Here is a 17,949-nt window from a genome sequence, read left to right as displayed (position 1 = left end):
TTATCTTTGATTACAAATATTTGCACTGTAAAAATGATAAACAAAAGAAATAGTATTTTTCAGTTCACCTCATACAAGTACTTTAGTGCAATCTCTATCGTGAAATTGTAACTTGCAAATGTAGATTTTATTTTTCAGTTACATAACTGCACTCAAAAACAAAACAATGTAAAACTTTAGAGCCTACAGGTCCACTCAGTCCTATTTCTTGTTCAACCAATTGCTAAGACAAACAAAATTGTTTACGTTTACGGGAGATACTGCTGCCTGCTTCTTATTTACAATGTCACCTGAAAGTGAGAACAGGTGTTCGCACCTGTTTTGTAGTGATTGAAGCATGAAGAAGCATACGAATGTTTAGCATAGGTGGCACATAAATACCTTGCAATGCCTGTTTTGTAGCCGGCGTTGCAAGGTATTTGTGCCATCTATGCTAAACATTCGTATGCTTCTTCATGCTTCAATCACTATTCTGGAGGACATGCTTCCATGCTGATGATGCTCATTAAAAAAATAGTTTAAGTAAATTTGTGACTGAACTCCCTGGGGGAGAACTATGTGTCTCCTGCTCTGTTTTACCCGCATTCTGCCATATATTTCATGTTATATCAGTCTCGGATGATGACCCAGCACATGTTTGTTTTAGGAACACTTTCACTGCAGATTTGACAAAATGCAAAGAAGGTACCAATGTGAGATTTCTAAAAATAGCTACAGCACTCAACCCAAGGTTTAAGAATCTGAAGTACCTTACAAAATCTGAGAGGGAAAAGGTGTGTAGCATGCTTTCAGAAGTCTTAAAAGAGCAACACTCAGATGCGGAAACTACAGCACTCAAACCACCAAAAAATAAAATCAACCTTCTACTGGTGGCATTTGATTCAGATGATGAAAATGAACATGAGTCGGTCTGCTCTGCTTTGGATTGTTGTCGAGCAGAACCCGTCATCAGCATGGGGACCCCTCCTCTGGAATGGTGGTTGAAGCATGAAGGGACATGTGAATCTTTAGCACATCTGGCATGTAAATATCTTGTGACGCTAGTTACAACAGTGCCATGCGTACGCCTGTTCTCACTATCAGGTGACATTGTAAACAAAAAGCAGGCAGCATTATCTCCTGCAATGTAACCAAACTTGTTTGTCTGAGCGATTGGCTGAAGTAGGACTGGGTGGACTTCATAGGCTCTAAAGTTTTACGTTGTTTTATTTTTGATTGCAGTTATTTTTTTACATAATTCTACATTTGTAAGTTCAACTTTCATGATAAAGAGATTGCACTAGAGTACTTTTATTAGGTGAATTGAAATATACTATTTTTTTTACCGTGCAAATATTTGTAATAAAAAATAAGTATAAAGTGACCACTGTACACTTTGTATTCTGTGTTGTAATTGAAATCAATATATTTGAAAATGTAGAAAACATCCAAAAATATTTAAGTAAATGGTATTCTATTGTTTAACTGCAATTAATAGCGATTAATTTTTTTAATCACTTGACAGCCGTACACAAAACATTAGCGTTCATAACCTAACTATTAGATTGTAAATTGTAGATTTGGCAGAATTCTTTTTTTATGTTTTTGACTTATTATTTTAAGAACCTTTTTATTTTTATTAATTTAAACTTTCACTTACCTGGTAAAAGTAAAGCTTTCTAACCATTAAAACACAAATTGTCAATGTCACGTCAAAATATACAAAGTGAATATCTTAAATTAAACTCTCATAAGTTCTCAAGCAGCATTTTTCTCACTTTGCCTATATGTACGTTTTGATTAATATTGATGGAAATATTTTTTGTTGGTTTGTGTCTGTTTGGTGAAATTGACATTTACCAATAAAAATCTAATCCTTTCAAGCCTAGTTACCCAATGTTAATGGACTAGGGAAAGTATTATCTTCATTCTGAATTTTTCTATGTGGTACATGCCAAACAGTGCAAGTTTGTTTTTCCTCCTCTTCAGTGTTAAATTTGTTTGATCTTAAAAGCTTTTAAGATCATTGACAGGTCCATTTAGTATGCATACAAACTATCATTGTATTCCTAGCTAGAAGTATTGTGACAACCACTTTTGGTTTGGTATTACATAATACTGACTTCTTAGCAGTACTGTTTTAAACTTCTCTTACTGCGACAATTTCTTCATTTGGAAATATCTTTATATGAAGTATTCACATGGCTTTCCCTATGGCAGTCTTTACTAAGTAAAAATGATATTTATTGTGATTTTTTTCCCTCTCCTCCAAAATGAAGAGCAACAGGCCACCTTAGATCTACACAGGGAACCTGAGAAGCCAGTGTACTTGCACTGTTTTGTTGCAGGCATCAGATTCCTAGCAATTACATTAAAGATACCAAAGAAATTTGAAACTGTTATTTTTTCTTTACTTACTCAGAAGTCACAGGGATGCTCTAGCTTTGAGGCCCTCAACCACCTAATCTTGGGGTATTTTTCCTTCATAATTATGAAAATGAAGGGTTTCCTCAACAGATGACTGCAACAGAAAGATATTTCTCTTTTAACTGTGTGCAACCTGGACTTAAACCTGTGCACATGTTCTCTAACAAAATGCATGTTCACAGATTTGTACAGGTCACAAAGATGTTGTGTGTTTTAAAAACTTCCTGATGTCATCATGATCAGCTGAGTAATGCTGGAAAACCCTACTCTTTGCACCTGCAAAGAGAAATCACTTCTTAAGGTAAGTATATTTGTGGCTTAAAGCTAAAGGAAGGCCCTGATTGTAGCAGAGCAATTGTGGTTCTGTTGCACAGAGGGCTTGATAAGGAGGGTCTGCTCAGAGGTTCTGTGCTGCCATGGGGCTGAGTTCCAGGAGCACTTTGCTGCCCAAACATGTAGGGGGAGCTAGCTTGGAGCTGGTGGATCAGCAAGTAAGTAGATTCACCAGCCAAACATTCTTCCTTCTCTCGTCTTTCCCAAAAAGTGATGTTCAGTAGGGTGTGGGTTTCTGCAGTAGTGGTCAGGGATGGCTCTGCTGTTGCTCCAAAGCCTTGGGGGAGGATTCCATCCCTCATTGTCAGCCGCATGCCTTTCCAGTGCACAGTCCGCATACTTGGGCTGTGTGCTGGTGAATAGGTTTTGGTCCAAAGTTGCCATAGTTTTGAGAAGGCTCTTTAAATTCAGAAAGGACCCTTAAAAAACCCCAGTAGCATAAATCCTGTTTTTTGTCTTTTACAGCCTGATAGTGCATATCAAGGGGGAGTGTTTTTTCTCACAGTACATTTTCCAACAGACTATCCTTTCAAACCACCAAAGGTAAATACTTAATTGTCCTAAAAGTGTTATGAAAGTCCTAGGTTAGGACTTTGTTTCTGTGTCTTGACTGTTTAAAACTCAATTTTTTTAGTTCAAAGCAGAAAAGTTAGTAAAATACCTATTCATATTGATTAATATGGCTGACCAAATGTTAAAACTGGGTTATAGGGTCAGATATTTGTACAATAGGCTATTAGTGGTGATAAAAGCCCACATTGTGCTACTTCTGTGGGTGGCAGCTCTAAAAATAAATAACTGGGTATTAAAGGGGCAACACCTATGGTGCCAGTTGCAGTAAGCAGAACTTGTAGCTAACCTCTTTGTTTGTTGATCACAGATTGCTTTCACAACAAAAATATACCATCCAAACATAAACAGTAATGGGAGTATTTGCCTTGATATCCTGAGGTCACAGTGGTCACCAGCTTTGACTGTATCAAAAGGTAACTCCATAGATGTGCTAATGATTTTATGCATCTGTAATAGTAATGATGGTGAACATTTTGATAATGCTATGGCATTTTTTAGGTCAGCCTTACTGTGCATTCCTGCACTGATAAAAGCTGAAAAACAGCAGTGGCAAAGGGTGGGAGTAAGAACTTTTATCCTACACAGTATTTAAATGGGAAATTCCACAAGATTCCTGACTTTTTCAGATCATGCAACCTTTTTTACACTTCAGATGTCACATTAGACAGTGAGTCATATGTATGACTAGCAACTATTATTCAATTTGTGCCACTTAAGTGTGGGTTGCTGGGAATGGAAAAACAAGTTAGATATAGGCATTGTATTTAGTATTTTAACATTAAAGAGGTGTCATGGGTGCCGGCTCTGACTGATCAGGCACCCTGCCTCCCTGTGACTGGCTCAGCTAAGGAGCATAAGCTAACCCAGATCTGTCTGTGAATAGTTAATTGGAGAAGTAGCTGGGTGCTATTTAATTAGTTAAGGAACAGCCTTATAAAGGGTTATGAGGGCTCATGCAGGAGCCCAGAATACAGAGAGAAAGCTCTTGAGGAGATTGTTCCTGTATGGGGTTGGGTAGGAGACTATTTCCAGTAATATCTCCTCGCAGAGCAGAGGCTCCTGGGGAGAGGAACCACACCGAGAACACAGAGAAAGTGCCAGAGGAGAGAGACTGCAAAGTTTCCCAGGCAGAAAGGCCTGAGATACCCTGAGTCAGCAAGGGAGAGACTTCAGAGATCCCAGCAGTGGAGAAGCCTGGGGACTTGTGGGAGAAGGAGAAGGCTTGTTTGCATACCATGTGTGGCAGTTGATTAAATAAACGCAGACCCCTGTAGGGGCATTGTTCACTGAATACAAGCCTCATTGAACTTACTGAAAGCACCTAGGGGAAACTGAGGTAGAGACATAACCATGATTGCATACAGGGCTTCCAGGGGTGCTCCAAGGGTGGTACCTGGTATATCACCGGGGGTTCTGTTGCGTGTGTGTGTGTGTGTGTGTGTGTGTGTGTGTACACAAATATAAAAAAACCTTTCACTACATGCACATATAGAGGAGAGAGTAAACTTAATGTCTGATTTATCGTAAACCCACAAAAGCAAGGAGATTCAAACTTAAATGGAAAATCCTATCCTTCACCCATCCTGTCCTTTATCCATGTATTGGTATTGTGGCAGACCTAAAATATCAGATGGCTCACTGCTTTGGAGATCCTTGTTACATGTGAGCATAAATAGATGGATTAAGGGTGATGTTCGGGATTGGCTGTGAACCATCTTCTTGTGGGGTAAATCTAGCCTTTTAATTATGCTTTTATGGGGGGAAGGGAAACTGTTCTGACTATATCACATCCCCGCGTGAGATTACACAGTCTGTTGGCCCTCAAATCTTCAGCAAATAAAACTGCCCAATTATCTAAGCAGTCTAGTGTAGCATTCAGATTTTCTCAAGTTTTGAATATGTTGGCTCTTGGAACAGTAAGGTTGAGGTTAGATAGTTTTGCCTGGCACAGCTCTTCATATTGGGTTGTAGGAGTTCCACTTAAGGTGCATCTTTCTTCAAGTGTAGGCACCAGAACTGCTTTTCATTTCTCATCCATACTACTCATAACACTTACCCACCCCTTTCCTTGACACTCTGTATGTAGTAATATAAAATACAATCCGACTATTAATGATGGAACTTCTTTAAAAACCTACAGGGTTAAACAATGTAATGTTTTCTTAGGTACTTAATAAGGGCCTAAACAATGTCTCCTTTTAGAATAATGTCATTACATTTTCAGTTGGAACAAGACAAAATTGTTAGTCTTCATCTGATCTAAATTGCTCCATTCAGGTACAGCTATTATAGCGTCTTGTATAATGCAGCTGCTGCCCACACACACCAATTCTGTGCAAGACAGACTCAATAGCTACATAAAAAAAGTCTAAATTTACTTTGATTGCGGGGGTAGATGCATAAGGAACATCTTATGTATACTTGTTCTGCAGCTTTCTGTATAAATTGGCCACTTGTCCTGTCACTGAGCAACCGTTGTCTTTTTCCCTATTAATGTCAGAGGACATATTTAAAAAAAAAAAAGAAAAGAAAAGGGGGGGAGGGGAAGATGTCAGCCATTTGCATCTTATCGTAGTCTCAGATTTAAAGGCTACACTCCATGTTTTTCTTAAATGCTCTTTTATTACTAGTGGTGATTGGTCTGTCCCCTGGTTCACGCTTTAGGTAGAATGCTTTTAAAGTCTTAATTTCATTCATGTGCATGTACATTGCATATCTCAAACTGGTGCCTCACCTGAATGGTTGATGGAAGTTAATTTTTTTACTTGCGCATATGTTCTTGCTGAGCAGGATTAAAGGACCATATGTCTGCTAAAGTGGTCACTGCTCAATGTGACCAGTCAAGCAACTTGAGTTGTCAAAGATTAGTGGCTTATGTTGATTTTTATAAGTGCCAGAAACTTTAGCACAAAATGATTGAAACTGACACAGCTCAAAATACCATTAATATTAAACTGAATTCAAACTTTTTAATGTGGTTAAAAAAAACACCATAAAACAAAATGATTAAACAGTAAATTGTGCGATTACTGTGGGAACAGTAGGTGAGTTAGAAGGAGTACCCTTGCTCACGGAGTTCTGCAGATTATTAAATATAATCGAATCCCCTCTTTGCATGATGTCTGCATTATTTTTTGTCATTTCCCTCCCCCCACCCCCACCCCCAACTATACCTCTAACACTGGAGATAAAAGTTACGTTCTTTGAAGATGATTAGAAAGAAATATGGCAAAAAGTCAGAAGTATATCAGGTCATTTTCTCGTGTTTTTCCTGAGTAAAAAGTTAAATAGATTTTGCTAGACACAAGATTCTCTATAAAGCAAATTTAACTAATCCTATTACATGCCAGAGATGTCATCAGCATAATGTTTTCTTGCCATGAATTATCTAAATATTGGCACAGTATATGCAAAAGTGTTTCCAGAGTTCTGAATAGAAATATATTGCCCTCTCCCAAAATCTGTGTGCCAGAATTTGTGATAGAATTAAATCTACCCGAGAATGCCAATAAATTAGTACTGACATCTGTTGGTGGCAAAATTTGTAGTATTTAGAATTCAAAATCTAATACCTAGTGTATTCAAATTGGGTGAAAATTTTCATATGCAGTCTTACTGGAGAAAATAAATCTAAGTTGGCAACAAAATTGGAAAAAATACACTAAAATCTGGTGTTGCATGATAATGTGACAGAATATAAAATAGATGCATTTGTAATTAGTACATGCTGATCCTGTGACCTTGCACTAAGCCCTCTGTCAGAAAGTCAGTCTCTCTCAATGAGAAACTAATTGTATTAGTTTCAAAGCAAAATGGCTTGCAGTCTGATAAAATGTTCATATGACAGTATGTAGTTTTCTTTAACGCGTGTAAGTCAGAATTGTCAGTTGTTTCACTTCTAAGGCCTGAGTCCTGTAATGAATTCTTCAAAAGCACATGGGTCTGCATGGTGTGTTTATTGTGCATCAGGTTCTTGGAGCGTACAGTCTCTGGGTCAGGGACCATATCCTCATGTATGTCTGTACAGCGTTGAGCAGAATGGGGCTGTAATCCTGAGTGAGGTTTGTGGGCAGACCTGTAGTATAAAGATTTAATACTAATGAAGTACATTTGTTTCCCAAAATTTATCACTGTATATAGTAAGGTATTATAGAAAATAAGACAAAGAAGTAAACCCTTCCTTAATCTATTTTCTTTTTTTAGTTTTATTGTCCATATGCTCCTTACTTTGTGATCCTAATCCTGATGACCCTTTAGTACCAGATATTGCACAAATCTACAAGTCAGACAAGGAAAAGTAAGTAACTTTTTGATATTTAGAGGCTTGTTTTTAATCTGTTACGCATAAAACGTTCCCCCCTCCCCCATTCTTTGAAGACATTCTCTTCATATACGCTCACAAAACTTAGGTATACCAAAGATATACATATCTAAGCCTTTAAACAATAGAATCTAACAAGAACCCATGTAATAGTTTTATAACTTCGACTGAACTACTTTAGTAGACTGTAGAGTTACACAAATTAACATTGATATTTCCTAATATTTTAGTGCAAAAATCTGTACATACAACCTTGACACTTCTCTTTTGTAAGTTTACATTAGTTTTAAACTACATGAGGACAAATAATATATTATTTGAGATGGTATGTGGTCCTATCATTAAAGACTTATTAGACTTATGCCTCTGCCAAAAGGTTAAGATACTGAACATGGATATTAAATTTTGACATTTGATTTCCCAAATACTTCTGTCTAAAATATAGAAAATATTGAGAAGTTTTTTCCATAGCCACATTAATCTAACAAACAGCAACATCCTACAGCAAAAATGGACCTTTCTTCACTTTGACCTCAATTTAGAACTGGTGGGAGAGCTTGTATCAGGATGGCAACCTAGACAACTAATGGCTGCAGTAGTGCATACTTCTGGTGCAAAAAAGATTTAAATTGAAAGGACTTAATCTCTAAAGATACCATATTGACTGGATTCCTACTCTTTGGTCTTAGTCTTGTTCTCAAAGCACACCTGGAACTCCCAAAGCTGAATTTGGATGGTTTCAGACAGCACCCTGTTACACATCCCTGCCATGGATGTGTAACAGCATTGAAGCACTGTGATCCAAGTACACTGCATGGCTGTAGCCCCAAAACATCTGGTTCCAGTGTTTTGTGGTCAGCTGAGTCTCCAGGTCTTTGGCACATAGTGGAAGCTTATCTCCAGAACAGTGCAGCGTAGAGTGAATTCTCTAAGCATTTCAGACCCTAAAGGTTGATGTCTCTGGATATCTCAGGAAGTTGATGCCTTGGCACACTATGGGGCACTTCACATAGGGGTGGCTAGAGGCTCTAGGCCCTCAGCATATTACAGATCAGACTTGGGAATTTCCAAAAGGTTCCCTGGAAGAAATTTGGAATGCCAGTGTCTTGGAATCTCTGGAGCTTCCCCTGGTGTATCAGACACTAGTACTGTGAGAGTGGCTTGAAGAGCCGTGATGGTAACAGCACTTGGGGGGAGGAGGGAGAAGAGGACAGGGGAGGCGGCGTGTATCTCAAAGAGCTTGTACTTGACACAATCTCCTCCGCAAGTAAAGCTGCTTATTTTCAATGAGACAGGAACATCTGTATATGCTTCCTCCTTCTAACTCCTGTTTTTAAACTTTTTCTTATGTTTAGAGGGAATATTGATCCATTGGTCCTATAACCACAGTCTGAGTGTTTAACCGTCATTCCAAATGGTGGAATGCTTGACTAGTCTAATGAACAATTGATGTGATAACAGAGTAACTTGGGGGTACACCACTCTTCCACATCAGGGTGCTCAAAGTAGGTGGGGGATTGAGCTTTCTTCCTAGAGGTCCTGTGGGACATGTTTCTTGGTCTGGATAGTCCAAGAGAAGTCCAGGATGTGGTCTGACTGTTAGCTAAAACAGACACATTGAAACCCAGTTGCAGCATATGCCCTAAACTGTTTTCTGCAAAAGTATTCTAGTACAGTGGACCCTCGCTAGAATGCGTGTCTATATAGCGCAAATTTGCTTATAGTGTGGGACCGTGCATGGATCCCAAATTTAATTACCTTCATTGGAATCCATGGTAATGCGGTTCCCATGTTAACGTGGGACCGTGCATGGATCCAAAAGCCTGCATTCTAGTGAGGGTCCGGTGTACCTGTGACATCTGAACCACATGAGAGCATCTTAGTAGGCCTGAAAACCCAAAACATAATATCAATGAAGATGCAGCAAACTCAATGTCTCGCTCTTAGCGATTGTCTTAAGCCCTTCCAGATTCCATAAATTCAGATTGTTTGCTCCTTGAGTCAAGTATTTGGTAGACACTATTAGGTTGTTGATGGATGTGTTTGGGATGCATATTGGCTACCTGTGATTCTGGCCGAAATCCTAGCCCTATTCAAGTCATTGGGAGTATTGTCATTGACTTCAGTGGGGCAGTATTTCACTCGTGGTGTTCATGCTAATTGTTGGTAGCCTAGTGGGGGGGGGTCCTCTTCTTTAGTATCTTAATCAGTTATACTCATTGTTCCAGGATCTCTAGAGTCTGTATGGAATATCTGGAAGAGATCACAAACTGCTTGTAACATGTGAACAAGTTGGTGTGTGCCTGCTGCAATAATTTAACAAAATACCCATTAATACCAGCACTAAGATGAAAGGTACTTACCAGGTATATGTTTGACATTGACTGTCATCTACATATTACAGATAGAATCAGATTTAGCTTTTTAACACTCATCCATTCAGGAGCTTTTTGGTACATCTACAGATGGTCTGTAGTTCTTCCTCACTGGGCACAGTTTCCTGAAGGTAACTGAGGATTGTTTTCAATTTGAAAACTGTGTTCTATTTGTCAAGTTGTGTTGGGGTCTTTGCTTATGTTAGATGGAGGTTATGGTCTTGTTAAAGGATATTCCTCTGCTGAAACAGTCTTTCTTGTCCATGGAGTGGACATTTTTGCAGACTGTTAAGATAGTTTTTTCTTGCCAGTTAGGATGATTGGTGTAATCAAAGCATCTGACCCATTTTGCAAGCACCTGCCTCAATATTTGAACTTGTTTGTATATCTGCCTTGTAATACAAACCCTATCATTCTCAAGATGAAGAAATCAGGGCTCAGCCTTTGCCTGTTCATTTACTCAATATTTCTTCCTCCTGTTGTTGATGGGTGGCAGGGGGGGTTGAAAAGTCTCCACGTTTCTTAAGGTGGTGTGGAAATTCCCCATACAGTTTCTTGGAGAATCTCTTGGTTTATGGAGACTCCTTCTTTGAAGTGAGGACTAAGAATTCAATCCGTCTGGGACGGTTTAAGAAAGGAAAATTTGCCTGTAACTCTGCTTCTTTGAAGATATCCTTTGGTTGGCTTTCTATTAAATTTATCTCCCCTCAGATTTGGGAGGTGAAAGTCATGGCTGACTAAACTCTGGTTATGCTATACACTGACTTTCACCAGTATTAACTTAGAGTCCAAGGAGTTATGTTCCATTAGCATGTGTTTTGCAGATTATGGAGACTGCTGCAGTTAGTGCACAAGTTACATATATTGGCATCTTAAAGGGAGGCAATTAGGTTATATAGATTTGCAAAAGTTCTTGCTTCAACCTTTTATTTGAAGAAGGAACTAACAGGTGGAGGCACAAGAGGCTGCTGAGCCTACGGTCAGGAGTTTAATATACCACATGCTGCTACCAAGGCAAGGAGAGAGTTGGCTAGGAGTTTTGGGAGTTCTGGCCAGTCTCATGAAGGAAGGAAAAGGCCCAAGGGTAGAAATCCAGTCAAATGATACTTTCGGAGAAGCATAATTACTTCCCTTTTGAGCGTCAAAATTCAGATGATGTTGGCAGACTATGGAAGTTGTGACATTTAAAAAAAAAAAAAAAAAAAAAAAAACTTCCTAGGTTTTGACCTAGTTCAATAAAAGACCTTTTATACCTAAATAATATTTTGGAAATAACTTTGTAATAATGATATTAACAATTTGACCTTGTTCATTCTAATGGTATGTAGTTAGCTTTAATGCAATTCTTACCTTTCTTCTGGGAAAAGTCTTCAAAAACTTGTTTAAATTAACTTACTGTAAAGTGAATCTCTACAGCCAAAACAGAATTGACATTGAGAAACAGATGGTGTAATAAACAATCTTGTGCTTCAGTATATGGTGTGCATTGTTTTAATGACCTACTACTTGCTTGCATTAATTAGCTAATGTGTTTCTAATAGTCGTAAGTATGCTAGAGTTGTTGATTTGGCACTGTTTAGTGCACAGTGGAACTATTAGCAAAAGACTGATTACATACGCACAAACTGTAGATTTCTTACATTTTAATGCAATCATAGATGACTGCTGTGGTTAGATTTTATTTTTTTAGGTAGTTCCAAAACTGAGCATATGTATCTATATGCTATGAATTATGTATTTTGTTTCTTGAGGGAAGAGTTACTATGTAAAACAGTTCTTATATTTCACAAGATTATAATCAATCCCAAAAGGTGGAGAGCCAGTAACACATCATTTGAGTACTTACATAGATGTTGTGGATCATATACCTATCTTCATTGAAATGCCTTCTTTCTACACATACAGATACAACAGACATGCAAGAGAATGGACTCAGAAATATGCAATGTAAACTTGTGAAGACTTTTTCATATATACCACAGAGTACTGTAAATTCTAGGTTTTTTCAAAATTAGAAGTAAATGGAGCACAGTTTACTGTTTCAATGTACCATGAGGCCCTTTTTAATTTTTACCCATGTAAGTGTGTTTCTGGAGCAAGAAAAAACAAACTTCCAAAAATAATCTTAAAACTGTGATGAGACTATTTATCCTTTTTGTATGCTTTGCAAAAGACATTTATTGTGGTTTTTAAGACTCTTGGACTTCTGCATCTTCAGCCTACAAGATCCCTAATGCAGTTGTAAAGCAACCAAATTATTTTTTGCTGAAAAATTAGATGTTTTACATGAGAAATACTGTATGTGTCTTTAAGATATGTTGTCAATTTCATAAGTCTCTGTTCAAAAGTTCATTCTGTTAGTTGTTATATAATTTGTATTTTTTTACTGTATAGACTAAATATATTTTATTTACCATGCAAATTAATTCATTTAAACTTTTTTTCCTTTAGCACAGTATTGACATGATACAACTGCTACTAATGAAATCAATGAGGTGTTGCTCCCTATGGGCTATTATATAGACTGATTGCAGATTTCTTAAAACCTAAAATGATCTTTGCACTGTAATTCTTAACATGCTGATTATGGAGAAACACTTGGTTTTTTTATTCTGTTGCATACTTGACTTAATTTTATTGCAATGTGAACTAATTGCACTGCTATGTAGAAAGATATGTAACTGTTTTTGTTTGTTGCTATTCATGACTGATTTCCCCTCCCCCTCCCACCCCCCATATTGGCAACATAATATTCTCACAGACCTTTTACAAATCTTACTGTAGCTTTTTCCATATAAATAAAATGCATTTTCTACTATTTGTCTTGGCTATTATTTAAATCTTGCATAACCTTGCAAGTGCTTTCTCTAAAATTGAAAGATCAGAATATTAAGTTATGCATGTGAATTATAGACAAAGGGGAAAATAAAGCCATGCATCTGATATTAATTCTAACTGTGTTGCAATGAATGTTGTTAGCTATAGGCCAATTTATTTAACATGTTATACCCATTGTTTTGTAATATGTGGGATTCAACTTTGCTGAAATCCTACACTAAATATATATAAGCAATTCTCTTTTCACAAGAAAAAATCACAGATGTTTGGGCATCAGACACTTCACATAAATTAATATAAATGAATACTTTCAATATCAGAATGTCATGGTAAAGAATCTTCCCTCATTTATGTCTAACAATATTTTGGTCTAATATTTTTCACACGTAAAGCTAACTTTTCCATTAACTGTGTCATCTCAGTCTACTTCACAATGCATGTAGAAAATCCATAGTATTGGAAAAACATATTTTGTTTTTAAAATGCTTTTATTTTTAGTTTAATCTCAAAACACAGATTTCACACACCCCCCCCGAATGCTAAATAATTGTAAAAAAAATGCATGATTAGCCTATTGCTTTGAACTTTCTGCATTAAGCAAAACTGGATTGAATGGGAAATTTGCCACCACAGGAGCCAAAACCTTTTGAGTGCAAGCTAACTCCAGTACTTTCTCTTACACCAAGGAAAAAATGCCATTTACTGTAGCAAACATCTAACTGGAATGTGTAGAAGAATAGCATGTATGCTAGAAACTCTCTTTCTACCATTGGAATAATTTTGAATCATTAATACTTGTTTAAAATTCACCATTGAATTCACCATTGCCCAGAATATGAAACAGCAGCACAAATTGGTCACTTGTGAAATGTCTGTTTTTTTTTTTTTCCTAATACATACAATTGACTTTTGAGAACAACACTTAGTGAAGAAGCACTGAAGTTTTTTCATTGCACTGCTTCAAAGAATGTCCCTGTTGTACACTATAGACTATTCCATCTTTAAAATGGTCAATAAAAATCTTGAATAGTAAAAAGAAATGAGTAAGTCCACTCTTCTTGAAATGGGATATGACTGCTATGGAAGCTAAACTATTCACCATTCATTTGTTTTGTATAATATCACGGGGGGGGGGGGGAAGGTTTCTTAGTAACAGAATCTTTCCCAGAATTCTTTTTCATTTGTGTTTCTTACATTTTTGTTAGTAATATGCTTGTACCAGAACAAATGGTTTAAATAGTTCTTAGTGTCTTATGCTTAACTGTGTGAAATTTGGAAGCTTGACTTGCATGTTACAGGGAATTAATTATTCTGTGTCTTTTATTTTACTAAAACATCAAGGTTAGTTTGAAAATGTTTATACGTAAATTGGCAATATTTGAGTATACACCATACAAAAAGGAATAGCTTCCCACCCTAATGCAAGATCTTTGGGATGAGCAATAGAAATCAAATTAACTGACAATGATGAACTGACTGCAGCACTAGTTTTTAACTCTAACTTTATAGGATTCTTTGAAGATAAATGTCTTGAAGACATTCTTTGTAGTTTCTCAAAGTGGTATTTTTGGTTTCTCAGTGGTATTTTTAGCTGAAATTCAGTTCCTGACTCAGCTATCAACCTGCCTTAAGTAGTCTAGACTTTCTGTCCAAGAAATATCATACCTACTAATCTATAGGTCTGATATTTTGATTTTTTTTGACTGACTGGCATTTTAGGTAATTCCAAACTTCATCCACCAGGATAACATTTAAACCATTGTTGAATAAGCAAGGATTTTAAGAATTTCCTGGTCAATATTCTGTCATCACTTATTAGATGATGCATTATGAAGACTTTTTTTCTTTTCTCTCTCCAAAAGATTGCTCAGTCCTGCTGCTTTCATTATGATGGAATAAACAATGTATAAATAATCTGTGCTTCCCTCCTCTCTATCCAGTCATGTTCTACCAGTCATTGTAAAATGCTTCATCTGATTGTCCTCTCTACTCTACGGTGACATTGCTACAACTAAAGGATCTCTGGAAATTCTTGAAAATGTACTCTTAGTTTTATTCTTATTTATTCGTACTCTAATATTACAGACAGCTTGCTTTCTAATAACTTGTTTAACAATCTGATGTTTGTGTGGTATTTTCTGTCTAAAGATGCCATCTGAGGCCTAAATGACAATAAAAATTAAAAATGTATGTGTCTCCGTTAAAGAATAATTTGCTCTTTAAGTACTCATCTGTCTAATTCTACATTTTTAATATTGTATTCAACTGCTAAGGAATGAATTGGAGCTATTAAAAGAAGTTTTGTATATGGGGAATAGTGGTTTGGAGACTGCAATGGGTGTAAAAAGCAGCTGGGAAGAATACTGAAGACACTGTGATGAATGCATCATTCCCTCAGAAGGAAACTGCTGTTCCTCAGAGAGGAACAGAGAACAAAGGGCATGAGAATGCTCTGTGGAATAAAAAAAATAAGGTGCAAAACAGCATAATCAGAGAAGAATTATTATAGGCTAAATACTCTTTTCTCTAAAAATACTATCAGCAAGATTCTCACTCACACAAGAAGCGGAAGGGATGTTGCAAAAGAGTAAAGCTACTACTAGCAGAAAAAGTGAGCTTGTCCTATATTCCTGTTACCTTATTCCTCTTTATACTGTTAACACAACTGCACTATCAACCACACCATGGAAGTCTTTGCTTATTTAAAAATAAATTGGTCAACAAAATAAGGGACACACTGAGAGAAAACAAAAGTGATGGGTGAGTTTGACTTATTTTACTTTAGAGTTGAGCTTTAAAGCGGAGTTGAAAAGTCCTACCTCTGAGGGTGAAATCCAAGCAAGGAGGGCCAGGGGCAAGGGCACTGGTTTGAAACTTAGGAGCGCCGAGTTCAATTCCTTGCTTGGGCCCGGACTTCATAGGTGACCGTGGGCAAATCATTTAGGCCCACTTGACAGATGGGGAATTGAAACACAAAGAGACTTGGGGCCAGATCCTCAAAGGTATTTAGGCACCTAATTACTATTAAAATCAGTGGAAGTTAAATGTGTATCGTTGAGGACCTGGGCCTAGCCTCTGTGCCTCAATTGCCCATCTCTTAAATGGGAATATTTCTTCCCTACATGCCAGCTGTGTTGTGAAGATAAATACATTAAAATGTGTGAAATGCCCAGATACTTATAATGGGGGGCCATTTTTAAAGCATTTTTTTTATGAAAGAGGCCCACTTAGTAGGTTGGCAGGTGGTTTTCTAGGGAAACAGCTGAGCTGGACTGTTATGTGATGGTTTTGTCTCAAAACAAGTAAGTTTTGACATTGTATCCCTGCAGTCTGAAACCAGAAGGCTATCAGACATCCATTTAGATGTGATTGTCCTAATAAAAATATTGCCTGATGCATTGGTGTCAAAAGAAACAAAATTGGATTAGTCTTCTGAAAGCTTTAGGAGTTTCCAAATATAATTCCAATTATCTCTTTCACAGTGATGCTATACAGGTTTCTCTGTGATAGGCAGGTGCGTGAAGAAAATGTTGGTAGGACAATAATCTAAGGTTGAATTTGTGGTGAGGAATCTCAGTAGAATCACAATACAATTATTCTTGTAAAATCTAGTACAAGTTTGATCAGTCAGCTCTGTGAGCGAGAGTGACTGCCACCAGAAATGGGACTTTCCATATTTAAAAAATTTTTTTTCCCCACAGGAATTGAGTGGTCCTAAAGGACCTTTCATCCGCTTTATCAGGACCATGCATCTTGCTAAACAGGTGCCTCTAATGGGTGGTTTCAATGTTAAATATGACAATGTGTTTTAAGACACTAAGTGGTCTCCTTTCCCTTTAGGACATCAAAGTAGGAAAAATGGTACTGGAATTCTGGACCAATAGACAAAAGAAGCCCCTGGGCTTGGAGACAGGCACTGAACTTTCATGTCAGAGTACCTAGGCCCCCGTCACACAACAACTGTGCCAACAAGCAGAAACACCGTGGTGACATGGCACTGACCAAAAAGAGGCACCAAACGAAAGAAAAAACAAATATCAGTGTGTCAAAAGAAAGAACAGGCACAGAGCAGCAAAAGCAGTACTTAGCCCTAAAGACTGGTGCTCTCTCCCACTCTAGCAGACACTGAAGTAATGATACAATGGTGTCAATAATCTATAAAACCACACTGGAACTGCCTAGAAGACAAGGCTATTAGGAAGAAAAGAATACCCAATAAAGTGTGGTTAGGATCTGCTGAAACAATGGCTCCCAAGGCACAGCTTTCAGCACAAGCCTATTTCATTATGGTAAAGAAGAAATTGAAAGGTCAAGGACAGCACATAGACTTTGCTGCAGATGGCACATGACAGCCAATAGAAGCCTGTCAGCTTCTGCTGCCCTGAACAGAGAGGTATATGCAATGTAGTTGTAGCTGTGTAAGAATCCAGGAACAGATATTGAAGGGACATGGTGGGTGAGGTAATATCTTAAAATGGACCAACATACGTGTGTGAGAGAGACAAGCTTTCAAGCCACAACTGAAGAAGAGCTCCGTGTGGCTTCAGAGCTTGTCATAGAAGCTGATCCAATAAATTAATCCACCTTGACTCTGAGTAACGCTAAGGAAGCTCTGCAAGTCTCACACTAAGGGGTTAAGACTCAAGTGTGAAAATTCTGTACAGACAGCATCTTTAGAGAAAAATCGTAACATTAACACAGGCCTGCACAACATGCGGCCCGCATGGGCTCATTGTGCGGCCCGCAGGGGTTGAGTAGATGGGCTCACTGTGCGGCCTGCGGGCTGGGCGGGGGGGGTGAGTAGACAAGCAGTGGGTGAGGGAGGGGAGCTGAGTAGGTGAGCGAGCGGGCAGTGGCAGGGAATGAGTAGATGAGCCGGGAGGGTGGAGGGCTGAGGAGGCGAGTGGGTGGGCAGTGGCGGGGGGTGAGTAGGTGAGCCGGGGCAAGGGGGCTGAGGAGGTGAGTGGTGAGTCGAGGGCTGACCTGTTCTACTGATCTGGTCTTGCTCCCATCCCCTCTCCCAGGGCTGGCTCCAGGCACCAGCAAAACAAGCAGGTGCTTGGGGCGGCACATTTGTAGGGGCGGCATTCTGGCGACGGCCAT

General features: G+C 38.1%; 1 protein-coding gene across 4 annotated transcripts in view; it reads left to right on the top strand.

The window, feature by feature from the left end:
- The window catches only part of UBE2D1 (ubiquitin conjugating enzyme E2 D1), a 41,754-nt gene extending 28,926 nt beyond the window's left edge, over nt 1–12,828 (top strand). For 2 of the 4 annotated variants that reach the window (XM_054034821.1, XM_054034822.1), the window contains 5 exons: nt 2,589–2,707; nt 3,205–3,282; nt 3,620–3,725; nt 7,516–7,609; nt 9,862–11,907. In XM_054034821.1, coding sequence (XP_053890796.1) covers nt 2,657–2,707; nt 3,205–3,282; nt 3,620–3,725; nt 7,516–7,609; nt 9,862–9,913 — 381 coding nt within the window. In that variant the 5' untranslated portion in view covers nt 2,589–2,656 and the 3' untranslated portion in view covers nt 9,914–11,907. The other 2 variants (XM_054034820.1, XM_054034819.1) reach the window with 2 other exon arrangements.
- Nucleotides 12,829–17,949: the final 5,121 nt, after the last annotated feature.

Source organism: Malaclemys terrapin, chromosome 7, assembly GCF_027887155.1.
Source record: "Malaclemys terrapin pileata isolate rMalTer1 chromosome 7, rMalTer1.hap1, whole genome shotgun sequence".
In the NCBI taxonomy this organism is placed as follows: Eukaryota; Metazoa; Chordata; order Testudines; family Emydidae; genus Malaclemys; species Malaclemys terrapin.
The sequence above is the reverse complement of the archived record's forward strand: the minus strand, read 5'-3'. Positions and strand labels throughout refer to the sequence as shown.